The sequence below is a fragment of the Carcharodon carcharias genome, chromosome 36, assembly GCF_017639515.1.
Source record: "Carcharodon carcharias isolate sCarCar2 chromosome 36, sCarCar2.pri, whole genome shotgun sequence".
Taxonomy (NCBI): Eukaryota; Metazoa; Chordata; class Chondrichthyes; order Lamniformes; family Lamnidae; genus Carcharodon; species Carcharodon carcharias.
The window spans coordinates 8,002,911-8,017,151 of record NC_054502.1 but is presented as its reverse complement, the minus strand read 5'-3'; the positions used below and the strand labels follow the sequence as shown (position 1 = coordinate 8,017,151).

At 50.3% G+C, this 14,241-nt stretch overlaps 1 protein-coding gene across 2 annotated transcripts in view; it reads right to left on the bottom strand.

Moving 5' to 3' along the window:
- The window catches only part of LOC121272915 (threonine--tRNA ligase 1, cytoplasmic-like), a 41,461-nt gene extending 27,220 nt beyond the window's left edge, over positions 1–14,241 (bottom strand). For both annotated transcript variants that reach the window (XM_041179775.1, XM_041179776.1), the window contains exons 1-8: positions 14,094–14,241; positions 9,717–9,797; positions 9,292–9,482; positions 7,569–7,692; positions 6,294–6,415; positions 5,325–5,442; positions 5,162–5,226; positions 2,535–2,613 (exon numbers count right to left, since the gene is read on the bottom strand). In XM_041179775.1, the coding sequence (XP_041035709.1) occupies positions 2,535–2,613; positions 5,162–5,226; positions 5,325–5,442; positions 6,294–6,415; positions 7,569–7,692; positions 9,292–9,482; positions 9,717–9,797; positions 14,094–14,183 (870 nt within the window). In that variant the 5' untranslated portion in view covers positions 14,184–14,241. The remainder of the gene's footprint in view (positions 1–2,534; positions 2,614–5,161; positions 5,227–5,324; positions 5,443–6,293; positions 6,416–7,568; positions 7,693–9,291; positions 9,483–9,716; positions 9,798–14,093) is intronic.

Genomic DNA, 14,241 nt, shown 5'->3' with positions numbered 1-14,241 from the left:
CCAGTCACCAGCCTCATCAGCTTCCTGGGGGAGAGAGTTCCAGATTCCCACTCCCCTGTGTGTGAAGAGGTGCTTCCTGACATCACCCGTGAACGGCCTGGCTCTCAGTTTGAGGACCTCCTCCCTTGCTCAGGGCTCTCCTAATTGAGGAAATTGTTACTCTCCAATGACCCTTCCTAACATTTTAAATACCTGTCAGCTCACCCCTCAATCTCTTCATACTCGAGGGAACACTAAAGCCGGTTTATACAGCTTGTTCTCAAAGTTTAGCCCTTTAAGATCAGTACTCGGTGTCCCATCAAACATTCCCAGGACAGATGCAGCACGGGGTTAGATACAGAGTAAAGTTCCCTCTACACTGTCCCCATCAAACACTCCCAGGACAGGTACAGCACGGGGTTAGATACAGAGTAAAGCTCCCTCTAAGCTGAGCCCATCAAACACTCCCAGGACAGGTACAGCACGGGGTTAGATACAGAGTAAAGCTCCCTCTACACTGTCCCCATCAAACACTCCCAGGACAGGTACAGCACGGGGTTAGATACAGAGTAAAGCTCCCTCTACACTGTCCCCATCAAACACTCCCAGGACAGGGACAGCACGGGGTTAGATACAGAGTAAATCTCCCTCTACACTGTCCCCATCAAACACTCCCAGGACAGGTACAGCACGGGGTTAGATACAGAGTAAAGGTCCCTCTACACTGTCCCCATCAAACACTCCCAGGACAGGTACAGCACGGGGTTAGATACAGAGTAAAGCTCCCTCTACACTGTCCCCATCAAACACTCCCAGGACAGGTACAGCACGGGGTTAGATACAGAGTAAAGCTCCCTCTACACTGTCCCCATCAAACACTCCCAGGACAGCTACAGCACGGGGTTAGATACAGAGTAAAGCTCCCTCTACACTGTCCCCATCAAACACTCCCAGGACAGGTACAGCACGGGGTTAGATACAGAGTAAACTCCCTCTACACTGACCCCATCAAACTCTCCCAGGACAGGTACAGCACAGGGTTAGGTACAGAGTAAAGCTTCCTCTACACCGTCCCCATCAAACACTCCCAGGACAGGTACAGCACGGGGTTAGATACAGAGTAAAGCTTCCTCTACACTGTCCCCATCAAACACTCCCAGGACAGGTACAGCACGGGGTTAGATACAGAGTAAAGTTCCCTCTACACTGTCCCCGTCAAACACTCCCAGGACAGATACAGCACGGGGTTAGATACAGAGTAAAGCTCCCTCTACACTGTCCCCATCAAACACTCCCAGGACAGGTACAGCACAGGGTTAGATACAGAGGAAAACTCCCTCTACACTGTCCCCATCAAACACTCCCAGGACAGGTACAGCACGGGGTTAGATACAGAGTAAAGCTCCTTCTACACTGTCCCCATCAAACACTCCCAGGACAGGTACAGCATGGGGTTAGATACAGAGTAAAGTTCCCTCTACACTGTCCCCATCAAACACTCCCAGGACAGGTACAGCACGGGGTTAGATACAGAGTAAAGCTCCTTCTACACTGTCCCCATCAAACACTCCCAGGACAGGTACAGCACGGGGTTAGATACAGAGTAAAACTCCCTCTACACTGTCCCCATCAAACACTCCCAGGACAGGTACAGCACGGGGTTAGATACAGAGTAAAGCTCTCTCTACACTGTCCCCATCAAACACTCCCAGGACAGGTACAGCACGGGGTTAGATACAGAGTAAAGTTCCCTCTACACTGTCCCCGTCAAACATTCCCAGGACAGGTACAGCACGGGGTTAGATACAGAGTAAACTCCCTCTACACCGTCCCCATCAAACAGTCCCAGGACAGGTACAGCACGGGGTTAGATACAGAGTAAAGCTCCCTCTACACTGTCCCCATCAAACACTCCCAGGTCAGGTACAGCACGGGGTTAGATACAGAGTAAAGCTCCCTCTACACTGTCCCCATCAAACACTCCCAGGACAGGTACAGCACGGGGTTAGATACAGAGTAAGTCTCCCTCTACACCGTCCCCATCAAACACTCCCAGGGTAGGTACAGCACGGGGTTAGATACAGAGTAAAGCTCCCTCTACACTGTCCCCATCAAACACTCCCAGGACAGGTACAGCACGGGGTTAGATACAGAGTAAAGCTTCCTCTACACTGTCCCCATCAAACACTCCCAGGACAGGTACAGCACGGGGTTAGATACAGAGTAAGTCTCCCTCTACACTGTCCCCATCAAACACTCCCAGGACAGGTACAGCACGGGGTTAGATACAGGGCAAAGCTCCGTCTACATTGACTGCCTAAGTAAGTGTGTGGGGTGGTGGGGGGGGGTTTGTGTGTGTGTGTGTGTTTGTGTGTGTGTGTGTGTATGTGTGTGTGCGTATATGTGTGTGTGTGTGTGTGTGTGTGTGTGCGTATATGTGTGTGTGTGTGTGTGTGTGTGCGTGCACGTGCGTGCGTGTGCGTGCGTGTGTGGAGGGAAAGGTGGTGGGTAGAGAGAGGGATTGTGTATCTGACATAGAATGGCCCAAGACCCACCTTCTCGATGCGGAAAGCCTTGATCTGGCCTGTGTGTCTGATATGAGGTCCTCGACACAAATCAACCAACGAACCACACCTGAGGGCGAATCAAGGTCAAGGTTATTGATGAGAATAGGGAATAGGAATGGATCCTCATTAACGGGACTGAGAGAAGAAGATGCTACCTATTTAACGCCACTCTGCGTCTTCATGCCAGGAAGTCCACCATCTCCAAGGCACAAGTCAGGAGGGTGATGGAATACTCCCCACTTGCCTGGGTGAGTGCAGCTCCCACAACACTCAAGGAGCTCGACACCATCCAGGACAAAGCAGCCGACTTGATCCGCACCCCATTCACCACCCATGTTAGAATTCTACAGCCAGGCAGTGAAGGTTAAAACTCTGGAGCCAAGTCTTTACACACTTCATCTTTTATTTAGAGACACACATTGTGTATCGCCAAACCAACCAGCACAGTTTCAGCCTGTTCACCTATGGATGTCTGAGCATAGGTGAGTGTCCAGTTAACACCCACCCACCTGAATACAGCTAAACACCCAATTGATATTTTATTAACAACCCACTCCCACCGTGGCTGCAGCCAGTGCAAACTACAAGAAGCCCCACACCAATTCAGCATGGCTTCTTCAACAATATCACCCAAGCTCCGTAATCTGCACCACCTAGAGGGACAAGGGCAGCAGGCGCACAGGGGGGCACTGCCGCTCCCAGTTCCCCCTTCCGGGCCCCACACACACATCAGCCCGAATCGAGGATATTATCGCCCTTTGCTCATCGTCGTTGTGTCAAAGTTCTGTAACTCCACGCCCAACAGAGCCATAGGCGCATCTTCACCACCCAGCTCATCGCCATCTTCCTCAAGGGGCAACTAGGGGGTGGGCAATTCAGGATGCCCATAACCCCAAGAGTGAATTTTTCAATAAAGTCACCCACAAACGAAGCAGTAAAAAGGAGCCATTCAGGCCATCGCCCATCTTGACTGGGCTCAATTGATACAACACGAGGATGATAAGCTCAGTCAAGAACTAATCTGCTAAATTTCTACCTGTTGAACAGCGCAATTAGCAGTTTGGTATTCTTGAAGAATGAGGTGTTGAGTTTGTCAGGAACTAGGCCAGGAAGATACTCAGTCCTATCTCTTACTGACGTGATTCATCCAATCTGACCGCGCACCCTCTCCAACACCATCCCTGCCCATCATCCCTCAGCACCTACTTGCTGCTGAAACTGTGGCCTTGCTTTTGCCACTTCCAGTCACAATTATTCCAATGCTCTGCTGGCCAAGCTTCCCACCTTCCAACCTCCACAAGTAAGGACACAAGAACTAGGCGGGGGGGGGGGCGGGGGGAGTAGGCCATTCGGCCCCTCGAATCTGCTCCGCCATTCAATAAGATCATGGCTGACCTGGTTGTGGTCTCAACTCAACTTTCTTGTCTGCCCTCCCCATAACCCTCGTCTCGCTGGTCGATCAAAAATCTGTCTAACTCGGCCTTGAATATACTCAGTGACCCAGCCTCCACTGCTCTCCGGGGAAGAGAATTTCACAGACTCACAACCCTCTTGAGAGGAGAAGTTCCTCATCTCCATCTTAAATGGGAGACCCCTAATTTTGCAACTGTACCCCCTTGTTATAGAATCCCCCATGAGGGGCAACATAAAAATATCCAAAAAATATGGTCCCTTGTATCCTAACTCGTCCCAAGTCCTGTTCACCCATTCTGTGCTCATCAGGAATAAGGTTGGCTCTTGTTGCAACAATGCCTCAAATTTTAAAAATCTTATTATTCTTTTTCAATTCCTTCCATGGTCCTCATCCCCTCCCTATTTCTGCAACTTCCTCCACCCCTCGACCCCTCTGAAATTGCTCCATCCCCCCCCCCACCAACCCCCCACACACACACCCCCCACCACCCGATTTCCATCGCTCCACCATTGGCGGCCGTGCCTTCAGCTGCCTGGGGGGGGCCCTGAGCTCTGGAATTCCCTCCCTAAACCTCTCTGCCCCTCTCTTTCTCTCTCCTCCTTTAAGATGCTCCTTAAAACCGACCTCTAGGACTGAGCTTTTGTCCCTAATATCTCGTGTGTCTCGGCATCAATGCTTTGTTTAACGGTGCTTCTGTTAAGTGCCTTGGGGCGTTTTACTACTCTAAAGGCGTTACACTCGAGGGGTTTCCCAAATAACCATCACAGCCTTAAGAGTCAGGCAGACCACGGCCTTTTAGGTTCAGTCCCTAGCCTGTGCTGTGTCAGCCTACCTCGGTCCAGTAGCTGTGGGGCTTGGAAATGGTTGGATAATCCCTGGGTTGACAAAGGGAAAGATCGCTCGGAGCGCCTGACCACAAGGCGGTGATGTCCGCTCAAAAGTAGCAGTCCAGGTGAAGACAAGGGTCAGGCTCGGGTGCGTTGCTGCCCACGGTCGAACAGCCTAGGCTTGCACGTGAAGCCTGGCTTTCCTGGGCGAGTTACCCGAGGGCAGCAATGCCTCTGGGAGCCTGCAGCCCACCAAAGAGCCTGTAACCTTCAGAAGAGAGATGGAGGCACGGAGACCAAAAAAGAGTAGCACGTCAAAATACTTTTACAACCCGTGGTTGGAAATCAGCGCCGGTGTGTCACGTTTGGGTTACCTGTAAATGGTGGCTGTCGGTGTCGTCACCTTGTCCTCGATGAATCGTAACTTGAACTTGCTGTACTAAAGGAGGAAAAACAATTTTTTTTTTTTTTTCAAACGAGATCGCCCTTCCATTGTGCGGAAACTCACAAATCTTCTCTGCCGTCCCCGGTCCATACCTTGAAAAGTTCGAAGAGCTCCTCCCTACGCACCTCCACTCTCTCGAAAGGAAGCCTCTCTCCCATCATTGACTTGCAGATTCTTTCCAGTTCTGGGAAATCGCGACTGGGGACAGGTCTGTTTGGGGGATGGAGGGGGAAGGACAGGTGAAGCTGAGCTGAGCTGAGCTGGCAGTGAACACAGCGCGCGCTCTAAACAATAAGTACAGGCATTTATATCCAGCGTAAAATCACACCCCCGTAGGCATCCCAAAGGTTCTCGCAGCCAATGAGTTTACTTTCTTGAAGCATAGTCACTGTTGCAACATAGGAAGCAACGTAGCCGATTTGTGCACAGCAAGATCCCATAAACGGCAAATTTCATGCATGACCGGTACATCTGTTTTTTTGGGCTGGGGTTTGAGACGAGGGCTCAGGTGGACTCCCCTCCCTTCAGTAAATATTGCCAACGTTGCAGGCAGACGAGGCTTCGGCATCAACAGCTACCTGCATTTACGTAGCACCATTAACGTAGTCAAATGAGGTTCACAGAAAAGGTTTTTCTTTTTTTCCAAACACTGAACCACATAAAGAGATATTGAGGACAGGTGACCAAAAGTTCAGTCATCGCGGTCGGTTTACAAAGCACCTTAAGGGAGGGCGGGGAGAGGGGCAGGGAGGTTTACACAGCGCCTTAAGGGAGGGGAGGACAGGGACAGGGAGGTTTACAGAGGGAATTCCAGAGGACAGAGCCCAGGAAGTTGAAGGCACGGCCGCCAATGGTGGAGCGATGGATATCAAGGAAAACAAACCACAGGTCTCCCCACCCACAGCAGGTCAGGCGGCAGAGGGCTGGGGTGGGGGGAGGGGGGAAAAGAGGTCCTTGGAACCCTACACAGCCGAGGGAGGCAGTCTCCAAAACAGGGACGACGCAACGCGAGGTAGGAGAGTCGAGCTCTCCGCCCAGCCGAGGGGGGATATCGTACTCACCTGCCTTCCATGTACATGTCGTAGAAGAATCCGTGCTCTGTGCTCGGCCCACGGCACAGCAAGCCCGAGTAGAGACGCTCCATGGCAGCGCCAAGCAGGTGGGCACTGGAATGCCAATATACCTGCCCGGGGTGGGGGTGGGGAACAAGAGGGGCACAAAGTCGAAAGGTCAACGCCAGAACAAGGAGCGGCTCAAAGATCGACAAGGACAGGAACAGAACTCAGAGGATATAATTATCAGGAAAGAGACCGGGGATATTTTCTCTAGAAAAGGGCAGGCTGAGGGGGTGACCTGATTAGTAGTCTTTAAAATGATGAATCGACTCAACAGCGTAGACTTAGGGAAAGCGTTTCCACTTGTTGGGGACTGTCAATAGAAGACAGCCACTAATAAATTCCATGGGGAATTCAGGAGAAACCTCTTTACCCAGGGAGCGGGGGGAATGCGGGACTCGCTCCCGCGAGGGGGGGAGCGGGGAGAATGCGGGACTCGCTCCCACAGTGGGTGATCGAGGCAAATCGCAGGGATGCATTGAAGGGGGGAGAAGCTGGATAAACACGTGAGGGAGACAGGAATAGAAGGATATGTTGATGGGGTGAGATGAAGAGGGGCTGGCAGTGCGGGGGGGGGGGTGCGGGGGGGGGATGGGCGGAGGGGGAAGGCTCAAGTATAGGGTTTGAGTGATTTGTTTCAGTAAAATGTACTCTAACCAATTCCAGATCGCAGTGCTTAGTGACTGCAGTAAATTCAATCCCTGTGCTGCATGCCTCACAAATCCCTTCCTTTAATTAATCCACTTCACAGGACATTCATATATATCGGAACAGGAAGCCATGCTGTAACTGTTACGTGCTGTCTGCAAATGTTCCACTGGGAGAGGGAGGGATGAACGGGCGCAAATAAGAACCATTTTGTCTTGATCTGATTTGCCTCGTGTGTTGAGGGGGCCACGGAACCAAAGCAGACAGACAGACAGACAGACAGACAGACAGACAGACAGACAGACAGACAGAGAAGATGCAGATCAGCCACGATCTAACGGGATGGGGAGGCTGTGGGAAGAGGGGGCTTTTAGTGGGGCTTAAGAGGCTTGAGGAGCTGAACGGTCTCCTCTTGCTCCTATAAGGCAAGCTCGAGGGGGTTAAACAACCTCCTCGTGATCTTATGCAGAGTTTTCCACGCTTCTACAGCTCTTACCCCCCGCCCCCCCCCCCCACCCCCCCCCCCCCCCACGCAGGTGCCAGTTTGGGATTCGAGTTTACCCCCGCACTCACCGCCCTCGCGGCCTCGTTGTCGAATTTCAGAAGCTCCAGAGTCGAATCGCCCTCCAGGGGGCGGTGAAGATCCCACAGCTCTCCGTTTACACGGGCTACCACCGCACTGTCCGACAGTCCCTGACTGACAACCCAACAGAACAATACATAAAAAAAAAAGAGCGAGAAGAGGAATGAAAAGCTTTCCCTCCTGGTCCGCGAACGATACACCGCAGACTTCTGGACCATCGTGCCTGTTCTGGTGCCACCTGATTCATCCCGCTCCTCCTCCCCCCCCCCCCCCACCTCTCTCTCTCTCTCTCTCTCTGAGGTCCTGTGGCGCAGTGGGGAGCGTCCCTGTCTCTGAGCTGCAGGTTCCTGGTTGGAGTCCCGCCCCGTGGCTTGATGGTCAAGGAAGGTGCGCCCGTAACGCGGGCAAGCAGGTTGAGTGTCAGCCTGCAAATCCGTCCAACGCACGCCGGAGGCGGGCGGTAAGAGCGGGAGAGATTCCCAGTCAGTCCACGTGATGGAAAGAAAGCCGGGAGCCTCCACCATCACTATCCATAGCTCCAGACTGGAGCAGGCACGTGAAAGGTGCAGAGCAACTCTGACTCCCTGTGTGACCTGCTGCAACACCACCACCCCCACCGCTTCGCTCTTTCTCCATGGCCTTATTAAATTTTCCTTCTCCAGTATTTCCCCTAATCCCATTCCGAGTCACTAGCGAACCTGCCACCTTTGCCCTTTCGAGCGGCACATTCCAGGTCGCAGTAACTCTTGTGTAAAACAGGAGCTTCCTCATCTCCTTGCTGGCTCTTTTGCCAATCATCTGGGGGGGGCCTCTTGTACTCCAGTGGAAATAATTTATCTTTATTGATGTTATCAAACCCTTCATGATCTTGAACACAGCAAATCTCCTCTCGGCCTTCTCTGCTCTGTGTAGGGGGTGTGGGGGGGGATTATTTGGTTGGGGGGGGCGGGCACAGCCCCAGTTTCTCCACATAACTGAAGTCACACGTCCCCTGGAGCCACTCTATTGAGGTTATAGGAACAATGGAAATAGGAGCAGGAGTAGGCCGTTTGGCCCATCGATACTGTTCCGCCATTCAAACAGATTATAGGAACACTGGCAATAGGAGCAGGAGTAGGCCATTTGGCCCATCGAGCCTGTTCCGCCATTCAAACAGATTGTGGCTGATCATCTACCTCGGCGTCATTTGCCCCAGTATCCCCATAAGTTTTTAATATGTAGGAATCGTCCATCTCAGTCTTCAACATATTCAATGACCGAGCCTCCGCAGCCCTCTGGGGCAGACAATTCCAAAGGTTCGCCACCCTCTGAGTGAAGAAACTCTTCCTCATCTCAGTCTTAAATGGTCTGCCCCTTATTTTGAGACTGTGTCTCTCCCCCCCACCCCCGTTCTAGACTCATAAAGCCAAGGGAAACTTCCTATCCACTTCCACCCTGGGGGAATTTTGTAAGTTTCAATGAGATCACCTCTCATCCTTCGAAACTCCAGAGAATATGGGGGGGGGGGGGGTGGTGCTGGATTAACACATGAGGGAGAATGGAATAGAAGGATATGTTGAGGGGTGAGGTGAAGAGGAGGGTGGGGGGGGGGGGGGGGGGGGGTGCGGTGGGAGGGGGGGTGGGAGGAGGGCCGTGTGGAGCATGAATACCAGGGTGAAGCAGAGGGGCCGAGTGGCCTGTTTCGGTGCTGTAAATGCTTTGTAATATTCTGACCTGATCGCTCTGGAGATCTGATACGGGCTGCTTTTCCATGACTCGCCCTCCACGCTCCTCCCGTCCGACAGCCTGACCTCAATCGTCCGGCTCTCTCTCGAAACTCTCTCGCGCAGGCTTTCATCCTGAGCCGCCTTCAGCTTCTCAAACCGCAGCAGTCGCTCGGTGACGTACCAGGGCCAAGGCTTCCCCTGGGTGGGGGGGGGTGGAACAAGAAGAACTTAAATCTCCAAGCAAGGACAGCCGGAGAGGGGAGGAAACACAGCCTGCCTCAAATCGGCAAAAGTGAGGTTAATGGAAGAGCTTCACCAAAGAGGCTGGAGTGTGCCCGACTAAAGGACCTCATTCTGTTCTGCATCGCTCAATGAAAGGGAAACGAAGGCTTCAATTGTTATTTCACGTCCCCCTGACCCAGTGTCACTTACCTCTGTGCCACCACCATCCTCACAGTGGTTTTTGTCACGTTTGCCCACGTGTTCATTCCAAGGTGCAACTTCTGCTGTCCGCTGTCAACGAAAAGAGAAGGGGGTCATTATGTGCGATCTGGGCAGTGTGGCCTTAAGTGGGGCCGGGGGGGGGTGTGGTGTGTGTGTGTGTGTGTGTGTGTGTGTGTGTGTGTGGAGGGGACACAGTGATGTAGTGGTAATGTCCCTGGACTAACAACGCAGAGACCCCGGGTGAATGCTCTGGGGACACAGGTTCAAATCCCACCACGGCAGCTGGTGGAGTTTATATCCAATTGATGAAATAATCTGGAACATAAAGTTATGGTCTCAGTGATGGTGACCATGAAGTCGTCATTATAATAGATGCAAAGTACTGGGGATGCTGGAAATCTGCAACAAAAACAGAAAATGCTGGAAAAACTCAGCGGGTCTGGCAGCAGAGTTAACGTTTCTAGTCTGTACGACTGAAGAAGACCATCTGAAGGAGGGTCACATGGACTCGAAATGTTAACTCTGTTTCTCTCCCCACAGATGCTGCCAGACCAGCTGAGTTTTTCCCCAGCATTTTCTGTTTTTGTGTATGAAATTATCATCGATTTGTTATAAAAACCCATCCGGTTCACTAAAGTCCTTTAGGGAGGGATATCTCCCATCCTTACCCGGTCTGGCCTCCATGTGACTCCAGGCCAAATTGACTCAAGTGCTCTCAAGATCAATTAGGGATGGGCAACAAATGAGCTTGCAGGCACTCACATCCCATGAACAAATACCACACGCTGCCTTCAAAGTGGCTGCGGTGGGGAAGGGACCATCCCCCGCCTTCTGGAACATGCCTTCGCAAAGAAGGTCCGGAGAGAGATGCGGTGGTTTTCATCACCCTGTGCGGCTACATGATGCAAGACTCTGTGCTCTACAGGTTGTTCCCAGGGACACACACTGGAGACTAACATCAACAGCAGCTGGAGGATCATCAACTCAGTGAAAGGCACTTTTTGGTCTGCCCGAAACCTGTTGGGGTTTTCCAGTTTAAAGAGATGTCCACAACTAAGTATTGTAGACTGGCACATTCCAAGGTCCAGGACCACATACTGAGGGATGCACTAAGGCTTGGGGGCAGCTGCCGCAGGGACGCAATGGGGGGAAAAAAGCCGTCTAAGGCCTTTCAGCCGTAGTGCACCAAGGGGCTGGTAACTGTGTAGAATCCCTTCGGCTGTATGCTTGCCATTGAATGTATACAGTAAATACAATTGTACTGAGGCAACTGGGAGTGCAACAGGCCCTGTGGAGAAAAGTTGAATATTACTGAATATTCATGACCACTTTGAAATGTTTTGGAATGCTCTTTTAGATATTTTTATGAATGAAGTATCTTTTTGGAAAACAGAACAGATGTAATTGTAACTTTCAAAAAGGGAACTGGATAGATATTTAAAGGGGAAAACTGTAGGGAAAGAGCCAGAGAGTGGGATTAATTGAATAGCTCCATGATGGAGGCACGATGGTGGCACTAGCACAATGGGCCGAATGGCCTCCTTTCGTGCTATATCATTCCATGATGCAATGATTCCAAGAGTTCCGACACTTTTCCTCTGACCTTGACTCTCGACACTCATAAAACGCTGAGGTTTTGTATCATTACAGGCACTACGGTAAACTCAGTTGTTTTAGTGAGCTCCTGGGGATGTTCTATTAATGTAGAAGGGGTAACGATCAAGGGTGGTTGATTTCCCACCTTCCTCCCCCCCACCCAATCCTCCGACCTTCCTAATTTAGGAGTTTTATTGTAGACTCCCTCGGCCACTACCACCTAAAAGGCCAAGGGCAGCAGACACATGGGAACACCACCACCTGCAAGTTCCCCTCCAAGTTACACACCGTCCTGACTTGGAAATATATCGGCCGTTCCTTCACTGTCGCTGGGTCAAAATCCTGGAACTCTTTCCCTAACAGCACGGTGGGTGTATCTACACCACAGGGACTGCAGCGGTTCAAGAAGGCAGCTCACCCACCACCTTCTCAAGGGGTGATTAGGGATGGGCAATAAATGCTGGCCCAGCCAGTGACACCCACATCTCATGAACGAATGTATATAAAAAAAGTAAAGTTGTACAGTGCTGTAAAGATTAGTGGTAGGCCAGAAGATTGGGAAAACTTTAGAACAGCAAAGGATGACTAAATAAAAAAATAGCTGAAAGAGAAATTGGAGATGAGAGAAACTAGCAAGAAATATAAAAACAGACAGGAGAAACTTCTACAAGTATATAAAAAAGGAGGAGAGTAGCTAAACTAAGCATTGATCCCTTAGGGGATGAGACTAGGGAATTAGTAATGGGAAACAAGGAAATGGCAGAGACTTAGAATTAGCATTTTTTATCTATCTTCACAGCAGATACGAAAAGCATCCCAAGAAAAGTAGAAAATCAAGAGGCACAAGGGAGGGAGGAACTTAAAAACAATCACGAGAAAAAGCGCTAGGAAAACTAATGGTACTCAAGGCTAACCTGAATGCCAGCATTCTAGGGTCTTAAAGGAAGCGGCTGCAAAGATAGTGGATGCATTTGCTGTAATCTTCCAAAATTCCTTAGATTCTGGATCGGGAAGCCGCAAATGTAACACCTCTATTCCAGAAAGGCAGGGGACAGAAAGCAGGAAACTATAAGCCAGTTAGTCTAACATCAGTCATTGGCCATGTTCTAGAACCCATTATTAAGGGGGCAGCAACAGGATACTTAGAAAATCATCATACAACCGTGCAGAGAAAACATGGTTTTGCAAAAGGGAAACTGTGTTTGACAAATTTAGAGTTCTTTGAGGGTGTAAGCAGTAGGGTGGATAAAGAGAAACCAGTAGATGCGGTGTATTTGGATTTCCAAAAGGCAATAAGATGCCACGAGAAAGGTTAACTGCACAAGATAAGAGCTTAAGGTGCTGGAGATGATATATCAGCTTGGATCATGGATTGGCTAACTGACAGGAAACAGAGTCAGGATAAATGGGTCATTTTCAGGTTGGTAAACTGCAACCAGTGGAGTGCCAAAGGGATCAGTCCTGGGGCCTGAACAATTTACAGTCTATATTAACTACTTGGGTGAAGGGACAGGCTGTATTGTAGCCAAATTTGCTGATGATACAAAGATTAGTAGGAAAGCAAGTTGTTGGGGGGATACAAAGAGTCTGCAAAGGGACATAGGTTAAGTGAGCGGGCAAAGAATTTGGCAGGTGTAGTACATGAGGAAATGTGAGGTAGTCAACATTGGCAGGAAGAATAGAAATAGAGAATATAGTTTAACTGAAGAGAGACTGCAGAATGCAGAACAGGGGGCTCTTGGCGTCCTTGCACATGAATTGCAAAAAGTTAGCATGCAGGTACAGCAAATAATTAGAAATACAAATGGAATGTGGACCTTTATTGCAAGGGTAATAGAGTATAAATATGCAGCTGTACATGGGTCAGTGAGACTGTACCTGGAGTACTGCGTACAGTTTTACTTAAGGGGACATATACTTGAATTGGAAGCAGTTCAGAGAAGGTTCACTAGGCTGATCCCTGGGATGAAGGAGTTGTCTTATGACAACAGCAGGTTGGGCCCCTTACTCAATGTTTAGAAGAATGAGAAGAGATGTGATTGAAACATATAAAAGGTCCTGAGGGGACTTGACAGAGTAGATGCTGAGAGGATGTTTCCCCTCATGGGGGAATCTAGAACTAGGGGCACAGTTTCAAAATTAAGACAGAGATAAGGAGGAGTTTCTTCTCTCAAAGGGTCGTTCAGACTTTGAAATTCTCTTCTGTGGAGAGCAGTGGCGGCTGGGTCATTAAATATATTCATGGCCAAGTTAGACAGATTTTTGATTGACAAGCGGGACAAGAGTTATGGGAGGAAAGTGGGATTAAGACCACAGCCAGCCCAGCCATGAACTTATCAAATGGCGGAGCAGGCTCGATGGGCTGAATGGCCTTCTCCAATTTCTTATGAGCTTACGAAGCAGATGAAGACAAAATAGTGAGGGGGTGGGGGGGGGGACAACGAGGCAGTGAGCTGGGTTTGGGATTATTCCAGTAAGGACCTGACAGAGGCACAATGGGCCAGCTTTTCCACACTAAAGGCTGTTAAGAACAGTTAAACAGGGCTGGAGCTTGGGATTTGCTCAGCTGTATCCTAGAGGTACAAAATGCAACTCTCTCTCCACCCCCCCCCCCCCACCCCCCCACCACACAACATATCATGTGAGTACAGAACAGTGTTTCCTAAGACTGTGAAACGAAAGTCAACAACAAAGGATTTAAATTATTTCAGGCCTTCAAGCAGAGTAACAGGATTCGTATTTAGTAAATAAAGCAGCAGTTCAACAGACCCAGCAGCTTCTCAGGTGAGGCTTTGAGACCTTGTTGAAACGGCTCAGCCCCAACCTCCTGGCAGACAGAGTCCAAGCAGCCCCAGCCATTCTGACCAGTCTTCATGTCACCTCCATGGGCGCAGCCATTCCTGTCCCTGCAAGTGCC